Source organism: Carettochelys insculpta, chromosome 8 (genome assembly GCF_033958435.1).
Source record: "Carettochelys insculpta isolate YL-2023 chromosome 8, ASM3395843v1, whole genome shotgun sequence".
NCBI lineage: Eukaryota > Metazoa > Chordata > Testudines > Carettochelyidae > Carettochelys > Carettochelys insculpta.
Window position 1 is genome coordinate 75,372,802 of NC_134144.1, and position 23,627 is coordinate 75,396,428.

The window sequence follows — 23,627 nt, forward strand, 5'->3', positions numbered from 1 at the left end:
AACAAAATGGCAACTGAAATGTAATGTGGATAAATGTGAACTAATGCACATTGGAAAAAATAACCCCAACTGTACTTACAGTATGATGGGGGCTGATTTAGCTACAACACATCCGGAAAGAGATCTTGGAGTCATCGCGGATAGTGAGAATCACAGAATCATAGAACACTAGGACTGGAAGGGACCTTGAGAGGCCATCGAGTCCAGCCCCCTGCCCTGACGGCAGGACCAAGCGCTTTCTAAACCATCCCTGATAGACATCTGTCTAACCTGTTCTTAACTAGCTCCAGCGATGGAGATCCCACAACCTCCCCAGGCGATTTATTCCAGTGTTCGACCCCCCTGAAAACACTGAAAGTTCTCTGAAAACAGTCACACAGGGCGCAGCGACAGGGAAAAGGCAAACAGGGAGGCTGGGTATCATTTAAAAGGGGACAGAGAATGAGATGGAGAAAATCTTATTGCCCTTGTACAAACTTTGCTACGCCCAGGAGCTTGAGTCCTGTGTGCAGACGTGGTCGGCATCAGAAAAGGTTCAAAAAAGGCAACTAAAATGACGAGGGGTTTGGACCGGGTCCCATATGAAGAGAGACTAAAGAGATTGGGACTTTTCAGCTTAGAACAGAGGAAAATGAGGGGGATATGATAGAGGTCTATAAAACTATGAGCAGTGGGGAAAGTGAACAAGAAAAAATTATTGACTTGTTCCCATAATATCAGAACTAGGGGACACCAAATGAAATTAACAGGCAGCAGGATTAAAACACATGAAAGGAAGGAGTTCCTCACACAGCGCACGGTCAACCTGTGGAACTCCTCGCCAGAGGAGGCTGTGGAGGCCAGGACAGTAAGAAAGTTCAAAGAAGAGCTAGATAAATTTATGGCGGTTAGGTCCATAAAAGGCGATTAGCCAGGAGAGGTAAGATACTGGGCTGGATGGACATTTGGGTTGACCCAATACAGCCATTCGTATATTTGTATGTTCTGTGGCATATGGGCAGAGCTCTCCCAGGGCTCAGGGGCTGTGCTCTGGGAGGTGGGCAGAGCTCTCCCCAGGGGTCAGGGCTGGGCTCTCACAGGTGGGCAGAGCTGTGATGGAGTAGGGGGAGTGCATGTGTGAGTCAGGCTGGATGTGAGAGACAAGCAGAGCAGCTCCCAGTGGCTAAGGATGACCCTGGGGCTACAACCTAGGCTGGCAGGTAACACCTCTGCCCTGAACAAAGAGGAGGGAGGAGCCGAGCTGGGTTTTGAATCGGGGGCCGCAGTTAGAGGCTAGGGAAAGGGAGAGCTGGAAGGCAGCCAGCCTGAGGAGGGGGAAAGCTACACCCCAGAGGGGCACCCCTCGGGCTCCTCTCCCCAGGACGGGTTGGAAGGACTGTCTCTGGCTGCTGCACTGACGCTTCTGTAAGAAACTGGGCATCTGTTGCCTAATAAACCTCCTGTTGTACCTGCTGAGTGAGAGTCACTCCTGCCAGCAGACGGGGTGCAGTGCAAGGGGACCCCTGAACCCCATCAGAAGAGTTCTCCCCAGCGGTCAGGGCTGGGCTCTGGCAGGTGGGTAGAGTTGCCTGCTGGGGAAACAGGATTGTCACCGCTGGTGGGTGGGGCAATGGGGGAGGGGATACCACAGACCTGCCAGCTGGGGCACTTGGGGGTGTCACCGCTGACCCCACCCATCCATGCACAGGGGACTTGGGGAGCCACCGACCTGTCACTGTGACGTTGTAGAAGACGGAGTCACCGCCTGCGTCGCACACAAACTCCCCGGTGTCCTGCGGCCGGGCCGAGGGGATGACGAGCCGGTGATGGGGCCCCTCCTGCTCCAGGAGCAGGTGCTCCCCCTCCTCCACCTCTGCCCCGTCCTTGTACCACTGCACCGGGGCCTCCGCACGGGACAGCTCGCACGCCAGCACCACGCGCTCCGAGGCCAGGTAGGTGTGCGCCGCGTCCTCGTTGGAGCTGACGACCCTCACGGGCGGCTCTGGGCGGGAGACAGGACCAGCTCAGCACAGAGGCTGCAGGCTGGGCTGTTTGGGGCAGTGGGAGGGTTGAGGGGGATGCAGCCAGTGCTCCCCAGTGCCCTGCTCACCAGTCTCTGCTGGATGTCCGGGTGAGGTGCAGAGCCTCGCCTGGATATGGCTGATCACTGGGGGATGCTGCATTGCCAGGGACTCGTAGGGGTCCAGCCCCTGCAGTCACACACTTCCAGCCCCCTCGAATCAGCCCCGAGAGGAACCTCCCCCAGAGCTGCCTGTGGGTGTTCAGCCTGCTCCTGTCACCCAGCCCCCGCTCACCCGTCACGGTCACCGTGAAACTCAGCAGATCCTCGCCTGCCTCACACGTGTAGGTCCCCGAGTGCGCAGGGCAGGTGGAGCGGATGAACAGCCCCCGGGTGCAGCCCTCTGCCTGCAGGGCCACGCCAGCGTCCGAGGGCACGGCCTCCCCGTCCTTCAGCCAGCGCACAGGCGCGTCGGGCGTGGAGAGCTGGCACTCCAGGAGCAGGGGCAGCCCTGCCAGGAGCTCCCGCCGCCGCTGGGCCTCGGGCACCGGGATGATGCGCACCTGTGGGGCTGAGGGAGCCATTCCTATCAGGACATGTGTGGCAGCACCCTTGGGGCAGGGCCACTCTGAGGCCGGAGGAAGCTGCTGTCCCAGCCCCAGGCAGCTCCCAGCTGCAGGCCCTGGGGTAACGGGTGCGACAGCTGCATGCTGCAGGAGGCAGCGGGGGGGCTGAGCCTGCAGGGCCCCAGGGACGGCAGTCCCAGGCTGAGCAGAGCAGAGCAGAGCAGAGCAGAGCAGAGCAGAGGAGGTGGTGGTCTGACAGGCTGGAAGTGGGGGCAGAACACTGGCAAATGGGCGGAGGTGCACCTCGGCGAGCGGGTGGGGTGCAGCCAGGGACATGGGGGAGCGGGGAGCTGAGGCGAAAGATGACAGACCTCCCCTGGCTGCAGGGTCTGGGCGGGGGAGCTGGGCAGGGAGCAAGGACATGGATGTCTGGCAGGAAGCATTCGCCATGGAGCCAAAGTCGGGATGAAATGTACCTGCCCTTCCCTCTCCAGCATCACCCCCTCCAGCCCCGTCCCACAGAGGCTGCGCTCCACCCACCTCTTCAGTGCAGGATGCCTCTAACCCCAGCTCCTGCCTTCCTCCCCTCGCCCCACTCCGCTCTCTGCCCCAGCTGCTTCCCGCCAACACCCTCGCCACCAAGCGCCAGCTCTGCCGATTCACATGCCCCGACCCTGCATCTGCTCCGTGGGCCACCCCGTCCCCAGGCGCCTGGCGCACACGGCCTGGGGTCCTCTCTCTGCCTCCAGCCATGTCCCCCAAGCCCAGCTCCCACCCCAGCACGTCACAGACACGGCTCTGCTCCGGCCCCCCGGACCTCAGCTCACCCAGGCTCCTCACCCTCCCACACTACTCAGCCACAGGCAGGCTCGCTCCTCCTCGCCTCACCTCGCCTGGGTCTCCCCTCTAAGCACAGGGCCACCCTACAGGGGTGTGGGACTGCGGCCAACCTTCCCACCCTCCGCCCAGGTCCCAGGCCACTCTTCCTGCCTTCCCCAACTCCCTTCCCAACCCACCTCGGCACTCACCGCCCCGCCCCCTTCTGAGCAATGCCACTGTGGGGGGTTAGTGGGGGAGGGGGTTGGGATCGGTTCCCCCCCAACTCACCCGCCCTGGCGGGGGAGTGGAGAGACCTGGCCTGAGCCCACGGCACTCCTTCAAGCCTGACTCCCAGGCACAGTGCTCGGGGGCCTGGGGCAGGCTGGGGCTGGTGGGCTCTGCTTCCCGTCACCACGGTGAAACGGAGCAAGCTGCTGAGTCGCTCCACTTCCCACGCCTCCTGCCAATGCCACCGATCACTGGGACCAGCCTGACTCCTGCTGAGGGCAGCAGCCCCCCTGGCCTGCCGCGTGGGACGTTACTGGAGTCTGAGACGAGTGTGCGAAACACTGCCTGCACCAAACGTGGTGCCGTGGGCAGGTGAGGTGTCCCATGGGAGCCGATGGGTTGCTGATTCGGTTTGCACCGCTCACGCGCATGGACGGTTTCTGTGTTCGGAGTGCTGAGTGTTGGCTCTGCACTTGTACTGCCAGCGTTTGCTTACGGCAGAGCTCAGCAGAAGAGTTGGCCAATGTGTCGGGACAGGTTTGCCAGTCAAATGAAGAGCAGTACTTCACTGACGCGGCACCGCCCTTGGTGCGTAAGCGATGGCTGCAGCCTCCAAAAGCACCGAGGTGGGCAAGGATATGTGACCTGACCATGTGATACCCTCCACCTTGGGAGCTGACTAGTAACAGACGCAGCTGTGTTAATCTGTATTCTAGTGAAACAAACCAGCAGTCCTGCAGCTCTTTAACATTATATTGTAAGTCTTTAAAGCGCTACAGGACTGCTGGCTTGTTCCATTTGGGAGGTACTTTCACACCACTAGAACAATGGGGTTCCCTCTGCTTGGGCAAGGGTAGACAAAGGGGCCTGGTCATTCCTCCATCTTGTCTTCATTCCAGCTCATCACTTCAGGAGCATCCCTGCGACGACCTGAGCCCAGAAGGACTGATAGCCCTTCCTAACAAAAGGTGCATTCCGGACACTGATCAAACAGCAGATTATTTCAGCTCTGCTACAAGGCTGCACCAGAACTTTGCCTCGGTGTGCGGAATTTGATTTTTTCAACACTTTCACTCTCACTCTATTCTTTCTTTCCTTTATCAATAAACCTTTAGCTGTCAGATTCTAGAGAACTGGCACAGTGGGCTCTTTTGGGTAAGATCTGACCTGATGCATTGACCTGGGGATGCCAGAACACGTGTGGATTTGGTTTTCATAGGGATGGGCTGTGACACAAGGGAACCTGGAGTCTATGAGGATTCTTTGTGTGGCGCCTCGCTGGCCAGCGGGGCAACAGAAATGCTGTTTGTGATGGGTTTGGTGCCTTACAGTGGAGGAGTCCCAGCTGGGGGCAGCAAGTAGCCCTGTTTCTAAGCAATTCACCCTGATTTGACCCTCTCAGTGGTACCCCCAAAACCTCCAGTATGCCACAGGGCCCTCCAAAACATGGGGCTGAGGACAGCCACCCCACATTGCCCTGTGGCTGGGACTGCTCTGCTTCAGCATGCCCCTTCGGATGCGTCTGCTCATCCTCTGCAGCCCCAGCACCAGCTGGGGCTTGCACAGGTCTGCGGAGGCAGCAGCGACTCTGCATTGTGGGGACCAGGAGCTGAGGCCGGGGCACTGGGGTGTGCAGTCAGGCTGGAGGAAGCAGAGAACAGCCACAGGCTCTCTCTGTGCTGCCCAAGCCCTGGCGGGGGCTGCAGGCTGGAAGTGCAAGTTGCTAACCTGTGCAGTAAAGAATGGTTCGCACAGCACCCACAGGAGGGTGCCCGAGGTGCCAGCAGTGGGCGTTTGGGACAAGTTTCCTTCCGTGAGCACAGACAAGGCCCCTTGTGCTGTGAGTGGGGCTTAGCCGCTCACCTAGCAAACCCCGGAAGAGGAACAGCCCCTCAGCTTCCTGTGGGGCTCCAGAGGGCCCTGGCCTTGGCACCGCCACACCTCGACCCTGGGTAAGTTCTTCTGCAAACACACATTCGCCCCCCTACACACACACACGCACACTGTGCTGATACTCAGCCCCACCTCCCACTGCTCAGGCCAGCCCTTCTCCCCAAGCTAAGACCTCAGCCTGGGATGTGACCTGTCCTGAGCGATTTGAGCTCCCCTCTCTCACCTCCCGCTGCCTTCCTTCTCAGGCTCTGGGGGCAGCCAGGCACATAGCTGGGCATCACCTTTGCCTTAGACAGGCATGAGGCCTGGAGCCAGACCCATGTCTACATCTGGTTGACCCTGTTGGCACAGTGTCTGAGCCTCGGCCTCTCCCACCCACCCACGTTGCAGTATAAAGTGCTCCTGGAGTTACATGAGCTGATCCCGCAAGCAGGGGGAAGACAGGAACCAGGCTGCTCCTGGGTTCCCAGCTCCCTGCCACTCTGGAAGCCAGGAAACTGACCCGCCCTGGTAGGCTGCTCAGTTTCCTGGCTCCCGCAAGCTCCCCCCGACTTGCGAGAAAATTTCAGTTACGCGGGGATTGCAGGAAAACAACCCCCACTAACTCGGGGGTTTCCTGTAGATGAGAGACAATAAGAACAACCTAAGGAAACACTAAGAACCTGAGAAAACAAGCGCTCTCAGTTGGATGTAAAATCCACATCACCTCCTCCTGGACACCTTCTCCATCCTACCCCATGGATGGTGCATGTCTCACTTCCAAGGCACTTGGCCTGTCCCCACCGGCCTCTCCCTGGCAGTCAGTGGCCGCTCCCCTCTGCTCAGCACACGGTGCTGCTTCCACTGCCCATCAGTCATGTTTGCAAACAAGCGCCTCCGCCTCGGCAGGGCTCCCACACACGGCCGCAAGGTGCCCGCCTCCTCCACACTGGGAGGCCTGTGAACAACGCCAGGATGGCGTCCGCGTGCTTCGCTCACGCCGGTTTCCTGCCTGGCACCACAGCCAGCCCCAGGCCCCCTGCGAACGCGCTTCGTACCCAGCAGCGCCAGCGATGCCGAGGCAGCAGCAGTGTGGGAAAGGGGCGCAGCTCAGCGGGGCAGGTGGGCAGGGACGAGACGAGACGACACCGACCTGTCACTGTGACGCTGTAGAAGACGGAGTCGCCGCCTGCGTCGCACACGAACTCCCCCGTGTCCTGCGGCCGGGCCGAGGGGATGACGAGCCGGCGATGGGGCCCCTCCTGCTCCAGGAGCAGGTGCTCCCCCTCCTCCACCTCTGCCCCGTCCTTGTACCACTGCACCGGGGCCTCCGCGCGGGGCAGCTCGCACGCCAGCACCACGCGCGCCGAGGCCAGGCAGGTGTGCGCCGCGTCCGCGCTGCAGCTGGCGACCCTCACGGGCGGCTCTGGGCGGGAGACAGGACCGGCTCAGCACAGAGGCTGCCGGCTGGGCTGGGCTTAGTCGCTCTCAGCCAGGCACCCTGCCCGTTTCCCCAGTGCCGGCGGCCGGAGAGACGGAGCCCCAGCAGGGGATCAGCGAGGACGCAGCTCCCCAAGGCTCTGTCACACTGGGGCCTCTCCCACCAGACAGCCCTGGCCCACCAGGCCACGCTGCTGCGCCCTGCGGCGGTGCTCCCGGCCGCTCGCCAGTGCCACCAGCTAGACCCCAGCCGGAGCCGTGCGGGGGAGGCTGCAGGGTGGGGCTGGGGGCATCAGCAGGCGGCGCTCCCCCGGCAGGCCGAGCTGACCCCAGGGCTGTGCCGGGAGCCTGTGATGGGGTGTCACTAGGGGGGCGCTCCCCCGGCAGGCTGAGCTGACCCCGGGGCTGTGCCGGGAGCCTGTGATGGGGTGTCACTAGGGGGGCGCTCCCCCGGCAGGCCGAGCTGACCCCAGGGCTGTGCTAGGAGCCTGTGATGGGGGTGTCACTAGGGGGGCGCTCCCCCGGCAGGCCGAGCTGACCCCGGGGCTGTGCCGGGAGCCTGTGATGGGGGTGTCACTAGGGGGGCGCTCCCCCGGCAGGCCGAGCTGACCCCGGGGCTGTGCCGGGAGCCTGTGATGGGGTGTCACTAGGGGGGCGCTCACCCGGCAGGCCGAGCTGACCCCAGGGCTGTGCCGGGAGCCTGTGATGGGGTGTCACTAGGGGGGCGCTCCCCCGGCAGGCCGAGCTGACCCCAGGGCTGTGCCGGGAGCCTGTGATGGGGGTGTCACTAGGGGGGCGCTCCCCCGGCAAGCCGAGCTGACCCCAGGGCTGTGCTAGGAGCCTATAAGGGGGGTGTCACTAGGGGGGCGCTCCCCCGGCAGGCCGAGCTGACCCCAGGGCTGTGCTAGGAGCCTATAAGGGGGGTGTCACTAGGGGGGCGCTCCCCCGGCAGGCCGAGCTGACCCCAGGGCTGTGCTAGGAGCCTGTGATGGGGTGTCACTAGGGGGGCGCTCCCCCGGCAGGCCGAGCTGACCCCAGGGCTGTGCTAGGAGCCTGTGATGGGGTGTCACTAGGGGGGCGCTCCCCCGGCAGGCCGAGCTGACCCCAGGGCTGTGCCGGGAGCCTGTGATGGGGTGTCACTAGGGGGGCGCTCCCCCGGCAGGCCGAGCTGACCCCAGGGCTGTGCCGGGAGCCTGTGATGGGGTGTCACTAGGGGGGCGCTCACCCGGCAGGCCGAGCTGACCCCAGGGCTGTGCTAGGAGCCTGTGATGGGGTGTCACTAGGGGGGCGCTCCCCCGGCAGGCCGAGCTGACCCCAGGGCTGTGCTAGGAGCCTGTGATGGGGTGTCACTAGGGGGGCGCTCCCCCGGCAGGCCGAGCTGACCCCAGGGCTGTGCCGGGAGCCTGTGATGGGGTGTCACTAGGGGGGCGCTCCCCCGGCAGGCCGAGCTGACCCCAGGGCTGTGCCGGGAGCCTGTGATGGGGGTGTCACTAGGGGGGTGCTCACCCGGCAGGCCGAGCTGACCCCGGGGCTGTGCTAGGAGCCTATAAGGGGGGTGTCACTAGGGGGGCGCTCCCCCGGCAGGCCGAGCTGACCCCAGGGCTGTGCTGGGAGCCTGTGATGGGGTGTCACTAGGGGGGTGCCCCCCGGCAAGCCGAGCTGACCCCAGGGCTGTGCTAGGAGCCTGTGATGGGGGTGTAACTAGGGGGGTGCTCACCCGGCAAGCCCAGCTGACCCCAGGGCTGTGCTAGGAGCCTATAAAGGGGGTGTCACTAGGGGGGCGCTCCCCCGGCAGGCCGAGCTGACCCCAGGGCTGTGCCGGGAGCCTATAAGGGGGGTGTCACTAGGGGGGCGCTCCCCCGGCAGGCCGAGCTGACCCCAGGGCTGTGCCGGGAGCCTGTGATGGGGTGTCACTAGGGGGGCGCTCCCCCGGCAGGCCGAGCTGACCCCAGGGCTGTGCTGGGAGCCTGTGATGGGGGTGTCACTAGGGGGGCGCTCCCCCGGCAGGCCGAGCTGACCCCAGGGCTGTGCTAGGAGCCTGTGATGGGGTGTCACTAGGGGGGCGCTCCCCCGGCAGGCCGAGCTGACCCCGGGGCTGTGCTAGGAGCCTGTGATGGGGTATCACTAGGGGGGCGCTCCCCCGGCAGGCCGAGCTGACCCCAGGGCTGTGCTGGGAGCCTGTGATGGGGTGTCACTAAGGGGACGCTCACCCGGCAGGCCGAGCTGACCCCAGGGCTGTGCCGGGAGCCTGTGATGGGGTGTCACTAGGGGGGCGCTCCCCCGGCAGGCCGAGCTGACCCCAGGGCTGTGCTAGGAGCCTGTGATGGGGTGTCACTAAGGGGGTGCTCACCCGGCAAGCCGAGCTGACCCCAGGGCTGTGCTAGGAGCCTATAAGGGGGGTGTCACTAGGGGGGCGCTCCCCCGGCAGGCCGAGCTGACCCCAGGGCTGTGCTAGGAGCCTGTGATGGGGTGTCACTAGGGGGGCGCTCCCCCGGCAAGCCGAGCTGACCCCAGGGCTGTGCCTGGAGCCTGTGATGGGGGTGTCACTAGGGGGGCGCTCCCCCGGCAGGCCGAGCTGACCCCAGGGCTGTGCTGGGAGCCTGTGATGGGGTGTCACTAAGGGGGTGCTCACCCGGCAAGCCCAGCTGACCCCAGGGCTGTGCTAGGAGCCTATAAGAGGGGTGTCACTAGGGGGGCGCTCCCCCGGGCCGAGCTGACCCCAGGGCTGTGCTAGGAGCCTGTGATGGGGTGTCACTAAGGGGGTGCTCACCCGGCAAGCCCAGCTGACCCCAGGGCTGTGCTAGGAGCCTATAAGAGGGGTGTCACTAGGGGGGCGCTCCCCCGGCAGGCCGAGCTGACCCCAGGGCTGTGCTAGGAGCCTGTCATGGGGTGTCACTAGGGGGGCGCTCACCCGGCAGGCCGAGCTGACCCCGGGGCTGTGCTAGGAGCCTGTCATGGGGTGTCACTAAGGGGGTGCTCACCCGGCAAGCCGAGCTGACCCCAGGGCTGTGCTAGGAGCCTATAAGGGGGGTGTCACTAGGGGGGCGCTCCCCCGGCAGGCCGAGCTGACCCCAGGGCTGTGCTAGGAGCCTGTGATGGGGTGTCACTAAGGGGGTGCTCACCCGGCAAGCCCAGCTGACCCCAGGGCTGTGCTAGGAGCCTATAAGGGGGGTGTCACTAGGGGGGCGCTCCCCCGGCAGGCCGAGCTGACCCCAGGGCTGTGCTAGGAGCCTGTGATGGGGGTGTCACTAGGGGGGCGCTCCCCCGGCAGGCCGAGCTGACCCCAGGGCTGTGCCGGGAGCCTGTGATGGGGGTGTCACTAGGGCGCTCCCCCGGCAGGCTGAGCTGACCCCACTGAAGCATAGGGAGGTGCTATGCTGGGGCTGGGGGGGATACCATATGGGGACTCTGTCACTGTGCAGTGCACGCTGCACCCCATGGCCCAGCATGCTGCACCCACCATCTTTCCAATGAGACTCAAAGGTTTGGGCCCTAAATACAGCAAGACACACCTTGAGCAGAGCGTCGCTGACTTACCCCCCAGGAGACCAGGGGAGTCACCGACCTGCCGGCTGGGGTAACGGGGGGGGTCACCGACCTGCCAACTGGGGTAACGGGGGGTCACCGACCTGCCGGCTGGGGTAACGGGTGTCACCGACCTGCCGGCTGGGGTAACAGGGGGGTCACCGACCTGCCAACTGGGGTAACGGGTGTCACCGACCTGCCGGCTGGGGTAACGGGGGGGGGTCACCGACCTGCCAACTGGGGTAACGGGTGTCACTGACCTGCCGGCTGGGGTAACGGGGGTGTCACTGACCTGCCGGCTGGGGTAACGGGGGGGGTCACCGACCTGCCAACTGGGGTAACGGGGGTGTCACTGACCTGCCAACTGGGGTAACGGGGGGTGTCACCGACCTGCCGGCTGGGGTAACGGGGGTGTCACCGACCTGCCGGCTGGGGTAACGGGTGTCACCGACCTGCCAACTGGGGTAACGGGGGTGTCACTGACCTGCCGGCTGGGGTAACGGGTGTCACCGACCTGCCGGCTGGGTAACGGGGGGGTCACCAACCTGCCGGCTGGGGTAACGGGTGTCACCGACCTGCCGGCTGGGGTAACGGGGGGGTCACCGACCTGCCGGCTGGGGTAACGGGCGTCACTGACCTGCCGGCTGGTGTATCAGGGGTGTCACCGACCTGCTGGCTGGTGTATCAGGGGTGTCACCAACCTGCCAGCTGGGTAATGGGGGTGTCACCGACCTGCCGGCTGGTGTATCGGGGTGTCACTGACCTGCCGGCTGGGGTAACGGGGATGTCATAGACTTGCAGGCTGGTGTATTGGGGGTGTCACCAACCTGCCAGCTGGGGCTATGGAGGAGGAGGGCCCAGAGAAGCCAGCTGGGGCAATGTGGCAGAGCTGCTGAGCCACCCTCCCATGGGGGACTTGGGGAGCCACCGACCTGTCACTGTGACGTTGTAGAAGACGGAGTCACCGCCTGCATCGCACACAAACTCCCCGGTGTCCTGCGGCCGGGCCGAGGGGATGACGAGCCGGTGATGGGGCCCCTCCTGCTCCAGGAGCAGGTGCTCCCCCTCCTCCACCTCTGCCCCGTCCTTGTACCACTGCACTGGGGCGTCTGCACGGGACAGCTCGCACGCCAGCACCACGCGCTCCGAGGCCAGGTAGGTGTGCGCCGCGTCCTCGTTGGAGCTGACGACCCTCACGGGCGGCTCTGGGTGGGAGACAGGACCGGCTCAGCACAGAGGCTGCAGGCTGGTTACTCACAGCTGTCCGCCCTCCCTTTCCTCACTCCAGGGAAGTTATTGCTCATTATTACCAGGGGCTTTCAGTGCCCATCGCCCAGAGGGACCTGGAGCACGCCTGGGTCAGTGCTGCTTGCCCTGGTGGGGAGAGCGGCTCCTACAGCCCCTGGGCTCTGCCCTGCCCAGCAGCCCTGCCCAGCCCTGTCCAGGCTGGCCCACAGCACGAGGCCCGAGTGGGTTAGCAGGAGTTCCCCGTGGTGAGTCGTGCTGCCCCTGCTTAGTGCTGCGTCCAAGCGGAACAGCAGGGTCACTGCACGGGCACCCTTGGGAGAGGTCATGCAGAACACGGTGCCCCACAGGAACTCACCTGGGGTTGCTGGGCTGCAACAAGAGGGACAGCGACTCACATCTTTCAAGTCAGTCCTGCCTGGGGGTACAGGCTGCCGCAGACATGGGCTGAGCATTTACAGCAACCAAAGTGCCCAGCGACAGCCCCGGGACCCTTCAGCTGAGCTGGAGGCAGGGAGCCGCCTGGCCAATGGAAACAGCCAGGCCTGGGCTGGCAAAGAGAAGGAGTCAGGGTACCAGCTCTTGTGGGTGCAGAGAGGTTTCTTCCAGCGGCACCCACAAGAGAGGGGTGCCCAGCTCTGAAGCCAGGCCCATGCTGGACAAACCAGCCACTGGGGAAAGTGGTGCCTCATTAGCCAGGCAAACGCCAGCTGGCCAGGCCAGGCCCTGACCACGTGCGGGGTTTCTCGTCCCCTTCTAACCCGGCGATGGTATGTGAGTAGCGTCGCAGGCACCAGCAAACAATCTTCTTTACTTTTACTGGAGACAGGACTGGTGCGTCTCTACTGCAGCACGGTCCCTGCGCACGGGCTTGGTCAGCTGACATGGGCGCGGGAACACACCAAGGGGCAATTTCATGGCACTGTGGACTCCTTGGCTGGGGGCTTGAGTCCAGGACTCAGGACCCCACAAGTTGGGAGGGCCCCAGAGCTCAGAGGGCAGCAGGAGCCAGGAAGTCAGCACCACAAGGAAACAGCCTGGAGGCCCAAGTCCGGCTGCCCAGGTCAGCACAGCCCAGCTGGGGGCCGAGCCCCACTGCCAGGTCAGCTAACACAGCCCAACTGGGGACCGAGCCCCACTGCCAGGACAGGACAGCACAGCACAGCCCCGCTGGGGTCTGAGCCCCACTGCCAGGACAGGACAGCACAGCCCCGCTGGGGTCTGAGCCCCACTGCCAGGACAGCACAGCACAGCACAGCCCCGCTGGGGTCTGAGCCCCACTGCCAGGACAGCACAGCACAGCACAGCCCCGCTGGGGTCTGAGCCCCACTGCCAGGACAGCACAGCACAGCCCCGCTGGGGGCCGAGCCCCACTGCCAGGACAGGACAGCACAGCACAGCCCCGCTGGGGTCTGAGCCCCACTGCCAGGACAGCACAGCACAGCACAGCCCCGCTGGGGGCCGAGCCCCACTGCCAGGTCAGCTAACACAGCCCAACTGGGGACCGAGCCCCACTGCCAGGACAGCACAGCACAGCACAGCCCCGCTGGGGTCTGAGCCCCACTGCCAGGACAGGACAGCACAGCACAGCCCAACTGGGGTCTGAGCCCCACTGCCAGGTCAGCTAACACAGCCCCGCTGGGGTCTGAGCCCCACTGCCAGGACAGCACAGCACAGCACAGCCCCGCTGGGGGCCGAGCCCCACTGCCAGGACAGCACAGCACAGCACAGCCCCGCTGGGGTCTGAGCCCCACTGCCAGGTCAGCTAACACAGCCCCGCTGGGGTCTGAGCCCCACTGCCAGGTCAGCTAACACAGCACAGCCCCGCTGGGGTCTGAGCCCCACTGCCAGGACAGCACAGCACAGCACAGCCCCGCTGGGGTCTGAGCCCCACTGCCAGGACAGCACAGCACAGCCCCGCTGGGGTCTGAGCCCCACTTCTGGGCTCTGGTTTGGGGCGTTGCAGGGCACAGAGAGATGCCAGGGCTTTGCGCTGAGGTCTGTTGCGCCAGGTGAAGCCAGCCACCTGGGGCACATTGTGCATTAGTCACGGCCCGGGGGGGTGTGCAGGTGAGACCAGTCGCCGCCAGCCGCAGGTGGTCAGCCCTCACCGGAGCAGCACAGCTCTGCCATGTGGCCGTTTGCCCCCGACTCTGGCACTGGAGGCAGCTGCCAGTCACTTGTCTCTGCTTACCACCCGGGGGGCAGCGGAGCTCCTGGGGCTCACGCTGCACAGACCGCGCTGGGGGCCATGGGCAGTGTCTGCCGCAGCAGCCCCAGAGGGTTTGAGTACCGGGGCCTGAGGAGGCAGGTCTCTGGGGAAGGGGTAGTGAGGCTGAGGGAGGGGTGGATGGGGCAGGAGAGGAGAAAGGGCTTTCAGGGCCATGTGCTGGCCCTGGGCCTGCTGGGACATCTTTAGCTCTAGGGCCCGGTGGCCCTGCCTGCAAGGAGCCTGCAGGAGGGGGAGGGGTGCACGGCTCCTGGGGGCAGCCCCCCGCTCACCCGTCACGGTCACCGTGAAATTCAGCAGATCCTCGCCTGCCTCACACATGTAGGTCCCCGAGTGCGCAGGGCAGGTGGAGCGGATGAACAGCCCCCGGGTGCAGCCCTCTGCCTGCAGGGCCACGCCAGCGTCCGAGGGCACGGCCTCCCCGTCCTTCAGCCAGCGCACAGGCGCGTCGGGCGTGGAGAGCTGGCACTCCAGGAGCAGGGGCAGCCCTGCCAGGAGCTCCCGCCGCCGCTGGGCCTCGGGCACCGGGATGATGCGCACCTGTGGGGCTGAGGGAGCTGCCATGAATGGGCAGAGCATGGAGGCGAGTCCTTGGTCTTGCAGGGCACCCAGAACAGTGGCCTGGGACTCAGCCGGCCCCTGAGCAGGCCCCATGCAGACTGTGTGCATGGACCAGGCTGCGCAGGACAGCACATGCTGCGAGCACACCCCGTTGCACGCCAGCACCTGCTGCTGGCCCCACAGTCTGCAAACTAGGCCACCAGACGGCAGGAACCTTCTCCTCGGCCTCGGCCAGCATGCAGCCCCTGGAGATTCCACCCTGGCCCAGAGCACAGCCTCTCCCCAGGCTGTGCCTTCACACTGGATCCAGGGCAGAGCTCTCCAGCCCAGCAGGCCAGGGGAGAACCTACAGCCCCCCAGGGAGCCCAGCTCAGCCTCTCTTTGGCCAAAGTAGCCTTCCCTCCTGTGGGCTCGGTGCCAGGAGACTCCCTGATCTGAGCAAGCAGCTGGCACTCCGTGGGGAGCAGAGGAAGGGTTCCCCCCAGCCAAACAGACACCTTTGGGCACTGATGGGTTGGCAGGGAGGGATGGGTTAGCTCTAGGGGGCATGGGGCCAAGCAGGGAACAGCTCCAGGGTGCCAACAGCCTGAAGGGAAAGACCCCAAGAGGCCAGTTGTCCATGGCTGGCTCTGGTGCTCAGCGAGAACCAAAGCCCTGCCCATTATGGTGACTAACGACCCCAGAGCCCTTCCCTGTCAGCCAGGGCACTAGCCCCCTTCCAGCCCCAGCCAAACGTTCCCAAGGCAGCTGCCATCAGCAGGCAAAGGGAGCCACATCGCGCTGCAGGCTGAAGTGGTTCGGGCCTGTCCCTCCCTGACCCACTGCAGGCTGGGAGGGCAGACCCAGGTAGTAACACTCATGTGTATGCTGCCTTGTTCTTCCCCACAGCCCCAGCATGGCAGTGTGGGGCCTCAGCAGTCCCCCCACCCTGTCCAGGGCTGACCGCACGCAGGAGAGCTCCTTACCTTGCACCTGCAGCGTGGCAGAGCTCCGCACTGCCCCAGCCACAAAGCTGACCTCGACTCCACTCTCCGCCAGCTGCACGCCACGGAGCTCCAGGGAGTGCTCGGTCCCACTGTGCCTGACAGCAAAGCGCTGGCCCTCTGCCTCCTTCTCCAGCTTCGCCCCATTCAGGAACCAGCTTCCCGCCACCGAGGCTGAGAGCTCCAGGGAGAACAGGGCGTCCTCACCAGCCTGCACCACTGTGTCCTTCAGGGCTCTCCGCACGCAAGCTACAGGGACTGGAGCAGAGGGCAGGGGCCTCAGCTGAGACGGCAACAGCACATGCCAAGCTCTGGCCCTTCTCCGAGGTGGCCGCTGGCCAAGAGCCACATTGCCCACGTCCTCCCACACTAGCATGTCGGGTGCAGCATTGGGGCAGTGCTCCAGCCATGGGCCAGGCAGCTGCTGGGCTTGGGCCCTGACCCCCTTCCCGCCTGCGTGGGGGAGGAGAGGTCACTCTGTCGGCGCTGGAAGCAGCCCCTCAGGGCTCTGCACAAGCCAGTGCAGGAAGAGGGCGGGAAAGAGGCCCCAGAGCCTGCCGTACATACCGAGGTGCACAGAGCCAGGGAACTCCACGGGCCTGCTCCTCCCGTACTTGTTGACGGCACAGATGCGGAAGCAGTAGTCTGCCTCGGTGGGCACGCTGTCCCCGAGCACCGCCACCATGCTCGCCAGGTCCGTGGTCAGGCACTGCACCCACTCAGCCATGCTGGCCTCCTGCCGCTCCAGCACGTAGCTGCTGGGAGGGCTCCTGTGCATGGCGGGCCCCGGGCACCACGTCAGCAGGGCGGTATTGCTGCGGTCGGTCCTCATCTCAGCAGCCACAGGAGCGCTCGGGGGCACACGCTTCGCACCTGGCACAGACCCACAGCCAGTTAGCGCCTACTCAGAAAGGCTGCCCAGCTAAGGACGGGGGACTGGGGCGCAGGACCCCTCCCCCTGGGGGCAGCCAGTGCCCATCCCCCGGTCAGGGGCCGGCTGGCATCGGGGGACTGGGGCGCAGGACCCCTCCCGCTGGGGGCTGCCAGCGCCCATCCCCCGGTCAGGGGCCAGCTGGCACCGGGGGACTGGGGCGCAGGACCCCTCCCCCGGGAGCTGCCAGCGCCCATCCCCCGGTCAGGGGCCAGCTGGCACCGGGGGACTGGGAACGGGGACGAGCTCCCACCCAGCTGCGGGGATGCACAGGCTGCTCTGGACACATAGGCAGTTCCCATAGTCCAGCCTCAGTTCTGGGCCTGTTCTGTGTGGCTCACAGGCTGGGCTGCTGCTGTGAGTACGTTAAAGCAGGGGGCGCTGCGTGGGGCGCAGGCCCCCTCGGGATGGGCGTGGGAAAGGAAGGGAGAGCAGCACAATCAGCTGCTGGGTCTCAGGCTCATTAAACACGTTGCAGTAGTTGAGTTTTTATATCTGTGTGTTCCCATTGCTATGCCAATTAATACAGGTTTTATATCCTACAGGCTCATTTTCTTACACACGTCTGTTAAAGGGCTGGAAGGGCCATTTTTTTTCATATGAACGTGAGTGAAATGTCTGTTAGTTTAGACAATAGACGGGTGGGAGGTGGGGGGACTGCTAATTGCAGGGACAAAATGTGGGGCCCTGTGTAAAAAGGTCGCTTACCCCTGGGTTAAGGTGTTTGTGTAGGACCAGAATCGCCCGGTGTCAACCCCCGGCAGATCACACAGCTGTGGAAGTCACCCCTGGGGACACTGCAGGACTGGCTAGGCCTGGTTCACGAGGCCAGGGGAACAAAGAACTGTCTCCTGCACAAAGTGAGGCCCTTTCCGTCACATCGCTCCGGTGCAGTCCAAGAACTTACAGCCCCACCCTGCCTGGGGACTGGCTCGCACAGAACTGCATGGCGGTGCTCTTAGCCACTGGGCCTGGCAGGGTTTGCATGCGGCAGCTGCTCAGCGTCTCACCGTTTGGTCTATAACCAGAGCTTGGTTTCGTGAGCACTGGGCCCCACTTGAGCCCAGCAGGGGCGGGGTGTGTGTGTGTGTCACACGGGGTGTGAGGCTCCTGCTGGGGGTAACCTGGCGACCAGGTGACACCTCTGGGCTGCAGACAAAGGGGGAGGTGGAGCCAGAGGGGTTTGAATTGGAACTGGGAGTTGGAAGCAGCGAGTCTGGGCTGGGAGAGAGAGACAAAGGAGGGGACAAGGTCCCGGCTCCAGGGGCCCCTCGGGGCCTCCTCTCCCCAGCATGGATTGGACTGGCTGTCTCTGCCGGCTGCACTGACTCCTCTGTACGACGCTGTGTCCTGTCGGCTAATAAACCCGCTGTTCTCCTGCCGAGTGCGAGTTACTCCTGCCTGCAGATGGGGTGCAGAGCTTGGGGACCGCTCAACCCCATCACGGGGATGGAGCAGTGGACAGGATCGCCAGCCATGGCAGGGTCTGCTGCTGAAGGCCCAAACCTCATGGACGGGAGATGCAGGATTCAACCCAGAGAAAGGTGCCAGTCAGAGACCTAAGTGGGGTGGCTTCAGAGGCTATGTCTGCACAGCAGAACTATTTCGGTTTAACTTGGTATCCCAAAAAACTGCTCCGCGTCTTTGAAATGTGCCCATTATTTTGAAATATTTTTCAAAATAACTGGTGTGCTGTTTTGGCATCCCAGTGTTCCTCGTTGCAGGAGTAACGGATGCTTCAAAATAGCCTGGTTTGCAATAAGCTCGAAATGAGGTATGTGATTAGCATAGCATAAATGCATATCTTATTTTGAGTTTAGGGCACCATATAGACATAGCCAGAGAGGCCTCGACTGGTCAGAAGCAGCAGTAACTCAAGAACATGACATTGGGGTTAGCCTTGTAAGTAACACTCTTGTTTCTTTCCTCGAGATAATAAAGCCTCAGCTTGTGCCTGCAGGATGGGCTATTGGCATTGTCCTTGTGTGACCCTAAGAGCCCCGGTGCCAGGGGGCAAGGGGCAGGATGGGCTATTGGCATTGTCCTTGTGTGAGCCTGAGAGCCCCGGTGCCAGGGGGCAAGGGGCAGGATGGGCTATTGGCATTGTCCTTGTGTGAGCCTGAGAGCCCCGGTGCCGGGGGCAAGGGGCAGGATGGGCTATTGGCATTGTCCTTGTGTGAGCCTGAGAGCCCCGGTGCCAGGGGGCAAGGGGCAGGATGGGCTATTGGCATTGTCCTTGTGTGAGCCTGAGAGCCCCGGTGCTCGGGGACAAGGGGCAGGATGGGCTACCGGCATTGTCTTTGTGTGAACCTGAGAGCCCTGGTGCCTGGGGGCAAGGGGCAGGATGGGCTATTGGCATTGTCCTTATGTGAGCCTGAGAGCCCCGGTGCCCAGGAGCAAGTGGCAGGATGCGCTATTGGCATTGTCCTTGTGTGAGCCTGAGAGCCCCGGTGCCAGGGGGCAAGGGGCAGGATGGGCTATTGGCATTGTCTTTGTGTGAGCCTGAGAGCCCCGGTGCCCAGGAGCAAGTGCCAGGATGCGCTATTGGCATTGTCCTTGTGTGAGCCTGAGAGCCCCGGTGCCGGGGGCAAAGGGCAGGATGGGCTACCGGCATTGTCTTTGTGTGAGCTTGAGAGCCCCGGTGCCGGGGGCAAAGGGCAGGATGGGCTACCGGCATTGTCTTTGTGTGAGCCTGAGAGCCCCGGTGCCGGGGGGCAAGGGGCAGGATGGGCTATTGTCATTGTCCTTGTGTGAGCCTGAGAGCCCCGGTGCCAGGGGGCAAGGGGCAGGATGGGCTACCGGCATTGTCCTTGTGTGAGCCTGAAAGCCCCGGTGCTCGGGGGCAAGGGGCAGGATGGGCTACCGGCATTGTCTTTGTGTGAACCTGAGAGCCCTGGTGCCTGGGGGCAAGGGGCAGGATGGGCTATTGGCATTGTCCTTGTGTGAGCCTGAGAGCCCCGGTGCCGGCGGCAAGGGGCAGGATGGGCTACCAGCATTGTCCTTGTGTGAGCCTGAGAGCCCCGGTGCTGGGGGCAAGTGGCAGGATGGGCTATTGGCATTGTCCTTGTGTGAGCCTGAGAGCCCCGGTGCCGGGGGCAAGGGGCAGGATGGGCTACCGGCATTGTCCTTGTGTGAGCCTGAGAGCCCCGGTGCCGGGGGCAAGGGGCAGGATGGGCTACCGGCATTGTCCTTGTGTGAGCCTGAGAGCCCCGGTGCCGGGGGCAAGGGGCAGGATGGGCTACCGGCATTGTCCTTGTGTGAGCCTGAGAGCCCCGGTGCTGGGGGCAAGTGGCAGGATGGGCTATTGGCATTGTCCTTGTGTGACCCTAAGAGCCCCGGTGCCAGGGGGCAAGGGGCAGGATGGGCTATTGGCATTGTCCTTGTGTGAGCCTGAGAGCCCCGGTGCTGGGGGCAAGGGGCAGGATGGGCTATTGGCATTGTCCTTGTGTGACCCTAAGAGCCCCGGTGCCAGGGGGCAAGGGGCAGGATGGGCTATTGGCATTGTCCTTGTGTGAGCCTGAGAGCCCCGGTGCCGGGGGCAAAGGGCAGGATGGGCTACCGGCATTGTCTTTGTGTGAGCTTGAGAGCCCCGGTGCCGGGGGCAAAGGGCAGGATGGGCTACCGGCATTGTCTTTGTGTGAGCCTGAGAGCCCCGGTGCCGGGGGGCAAGGGGCAGGATGGGCTATTGTCATTGTCCTTGTGTGAGCCTGAGAGCCCCGGTGCCAGGGGGCAAGGGGCAGGATGGGCTACCGGCATTGTCCTTGTGTGAGCCTGAAAGCCCCGGTGCTCGGGGGCAAGGGGCAGGATGGGCTACCGGCATTGTCTTTGTGTGAACCTGAGAGCCCTGGTGCCTGGGGGCAAGGGGCAGGATGGGCTATTGGCATTGTCCTTGTGTGAGCCTGAGAGCCCCGGTGCCGGCGGCAAGGGGCAGGATGGGCTACCGGCATTGTCCTTGTGTGAGCCTGAGAGCCCCGGTGCTGGGGGCAAGTGGCAGGATGGGCTATTGGCATTGTCCTTGTGTGAGCCTGAGAGCCCCGGTGCCGGGGGCAAGGGGCAGGATGGGCTACCGGCATTGTCCTTGTGTGAGCCTGAGAGCCCCGGTGCCGGGGGCAAGGGGCAGGATGGGCTACCGGCATTGTCCTTGTGTGAGCCTGAGAGCCCCGGTGCTGGGGGCAAGTGGCAGGATGGGCTATTGGCATTGTCCTTGTGTGAGCCTGAGAGCCCCGGTGCCAGGGGCAAGTGGCAGGATGGGCTATTGGCATTGTCCTTGTGTGACCCTAAGAGCCCCGGTGCCAGGGGGCAAGGGGCAGGATGGGCTATTGGCATTGTCCTTGTGTGAGCCTGAGAGCCCCGGTGCTGGGGGCAAGGGGCAGGATGGGCTATTGGCATTGTCCTTGTGTGACCCTAAGAGCCCCGGTGCCAGGGGGCAAGGGGCAGGATGGGCTATTGGCATTGTCCTTGTGTGAGCCTGAGAGCCCCGGTGCCGGGGGCAAAGGGCAGGATGGGCTACCGGCATTGTCTTTGTGTGAGCTTGAGAGCCCCGGTGCCGGGGGCAAAGGGCAGGATGGGCTACCGGCATTGTCTTTGTGTGAGCCTGAGAGCCCCGGTGCCGGGGGGCAAGGGGCAGGATGGGCTATTGTCATTGTCCTTGTGTGAGCCTGAGAGCCCCGGTGCCAGGGGGCAAGGGGCAGGATGGGCTACCGGCATTGTCCTTGTGTGAGCCTGAAAGCCCCGGTGCTCGGGGGCAAGGGGCAGGATGGGCTACCGGCATTGTCTTTGTGTGAACCTGAGAGCCCTGGTGCCTGGGGGCAAGGGGCAGGATGGGCTATTGGCATTGTCCTTGTGTGAGCCTGAGAGCCCCGGTGCCGGGGGCAAGGGGCAGGATGGGCTACCGGCATTGTCCTTGTGTGAGCCTGAGAGCCCCGGTGCTGGGGGCAAGTGGCAGGATGGGCTATTGGCATTGTCCTTGTGTGAGCCTGAGAGCCCCGGTGCCGGGGGCAACGGGCAGGATGGGCTACCGGCATTGTCCTTGTGTGAGCCTGAGAGCCCCGGTGCCGGGGGCAAGGGGCAGGATGGGCTACCGGCATTGTCCGTGTGTGAGCCTGAGAGCCCCGGTGCTGGGGGCAAGTGGCAGGATGGGCTATTGGCATTGTCCTTGTGTGAGCCTGAGAGCCCCGGTGCCAGGGGCAAGTGGCAGGATGGGCTATTGGCATTGTCCTTGTGTGACCCTGAGAGCCCCGGTGCCAGGGGGCAAGGGGCAGGATGGGCTATTGGCATTGTCCTTGTGTGAGCCTGAGAGCCCCGGTGCTGGGGGCAAGGGGCAGGATGGGCTATTGGCATTGTCCTTGTGTGACCCTAAGAGCCCCGGTGCCAGGGGGCAAGGGGCAGGATGGGCTATTGGCATTGTCCTTGTGTGAGCCTGAGAGCCCCGGTGCCGGGGGCAAAGGGCAGGATGGGCTACCGGCATTGTCTTTGTGTGAGCTTGAGAGCCCCGGTGCCGGGGGCAAAGGGCAGGATGGGCTACCGGCATTGTCTTTGTGTGAGCCTGAGAGCCCCGGTGCCGGGGGGCAAGGGGCAGGATGGGCTATTGGCATTGTCCTTGTGTGAGCCTGAAAGCCCCGGTGCCAGGGGGCAAGGGGCAGGATGGGCTACCAGTGTTGTCTTTGTGTGAGCTTGAGAGCCCTGGTGCGCATGGGCAAGGGGCAGGATGGGCTATTGGCATTGTCCTTGTGTGAGCCTGAGAGCCCCGGTGCCAGGGGGCAAGGGGCAGGATGGGCTACCGGCATTGTCCTTGTGTGAGCCTGAAAGCCCCGGTGCTCGGGGGCAAGGGGCAGGATGGGCTACCGGCATTGTCTTTGTGTGAACCTGAGAGCCCTGGTGCCTGGGGGCAAGGGGCAGGATGGGCTATTGGCATTGTCCTTGTGTGAGCCTGAGAGCCCCGGTGCCGGGGGCAAGGGGCAGGATGGGCTACCGGCATTGTCCTTGTGTGAGCCTGAGAGCCCCGGTGCTGGGGGCAAGTGGCAGGATGGGCTATTGGCATAGTCCTTGTGTGAGCCTGAGAGCCCCGGTGCCGGGGGCAAGGGGCAGGATGGGCTACCGGCATTGTCCTTGTGTGAGCCTGAGAGCCCCGGTGCCGGGGGCAAGGGGCAGGATGGGCTACCGGCATTGTCCTTGTGTGAGCCTGAGAGCCCCGGTGCTGGGGGCAAGTGGCAGGATGGGCTATTGGCATTGTCCTTGTGTGAGCCTGAGAGCCCCGGTGCCAGGGGCAAGTGGCAGGATGGGCTATTGGCATTGTCCTTGTGTGACCCTAAGAGCCCCGGTGCCAGGGGGCAAGGGGCAGGATGGGCTATTGGCATTGTCCTTGTGTGAGCCTGAGAGCCCCGGTGCTGGGGGCAAGGGGCAGGATGGGCTATTGGCATTGTCCTTGTGTGACCCTAAGAGCCCCGGTGCCAGGGGGCAAGGGGCAGGATGGGCTATTGGCATTGTCCTTGTGTGAGCCTGAGAGCCCCGGTGCCGGGGGCAAAGGGCAGGATGGGCTACCGGCATTGTCTTTGTGTGAGCTTGAGAGCCCCGGTGCCGGGGGCAAAGGGCAGGATGGGCTACCGGCATTGTCTTTGTGTGAGCCTGAGAGCCCCGGTGCCGGGGGGCAAGGGGCAGGATGGGCTATTGGCATTGTCCTTGTGTGAGCCTGAGAGCCCCGGTGCCGGGGGCAAGGGGCAGGATGGGCTACCGGCATTGTCCTTGTGTGAGCCTGAGAGCCCCGGTGCTGGGGGCAAGTGGCAGGATGGGCTATTGGCATAGTCCTTGTGTGAGCCTGAGAGCCCCGGTGCCGGGGGCAAGGGGCAGGATGGGCTACCGGCATTGTCCTTGTGTGAGCCTGAGAGCCCCGGTGCCGGGGGCAAGGGGCAGGATGGGCTACCGGCATTGTCCTTGTGTGAGCCTGAGAGCCCCGGTGCTGGGGGCAAGTGGCAGGATGGGCTATTGGCATTGTCCTTGTGTGAGCCTGAGAGCCCCGGTGCCAGGGGCAAGTGGCAGGATGGGCTATTGGCATTGTCCTTGTGTGACCCTAAGAGCCCCGGTGCCAGGGGGCAAGGGGCAGGATGGGCTATTGGCATTGTCCTTGTGTGAGCCTGAGAGCCCCGGTGCTGGGGGCAAGGGGCAGGATGGGCTATTGGCATTGTCCTTGTGTGACCCTAAGAGCCCCGGTGCCAGGGGGCAAGGGGCAGGA

At 64.0% G+C, this 23,627-nt stretch overlaps 1 protein-coding gene across 3 annotated transcripts in view; it reads right to left on the reverse strand.

Annotated features, from left to right (window-relative positions):
- OBSL1 (obscurin like cytoskeletal adaptor 1) overlaps positions 1-23,627 on the reverse strand; it is an 84,516-nt gene that overhangs the window by 37,958 nt on the left and 22,931 nt on the right. For 2 of the 3 annotated variants that reach the window (XM_075001625.1, XM_075001624.1), the window contains exons 5-11: positions 16,036-16,341; positions 15,451-15,726; positions 14,197-14,472; positions 11,382-11,654; positions 6,638-6,910; positions 2,295-2,570; positions 1,709-1,981 (exon numbers count right to left, since the gene is read on the reverse strand). In XM_075001625.1, coding sequence (XP_074857726.1) covers positions 1,709-1,981; positions 2,295-2,570; positions 6,638-6,910; positions 11,382-11,654; positions 14,197-14,472; positions 15,451-15,726; positions 16,036-16,341 — 1,953 coding nt within the window. The remainder of the gene's footprint in view (positions 1-1,708; positions 1,982-2,294; positions 2,571-6,637; positions 6,911-11,381; positions 11,655-14,196; positions 14,473-15,450; positions 15,727-16,035; positions 16,342-23,627) is intronic. The other variant, XM_075001626.1, reaches the window with a different exon arrangement.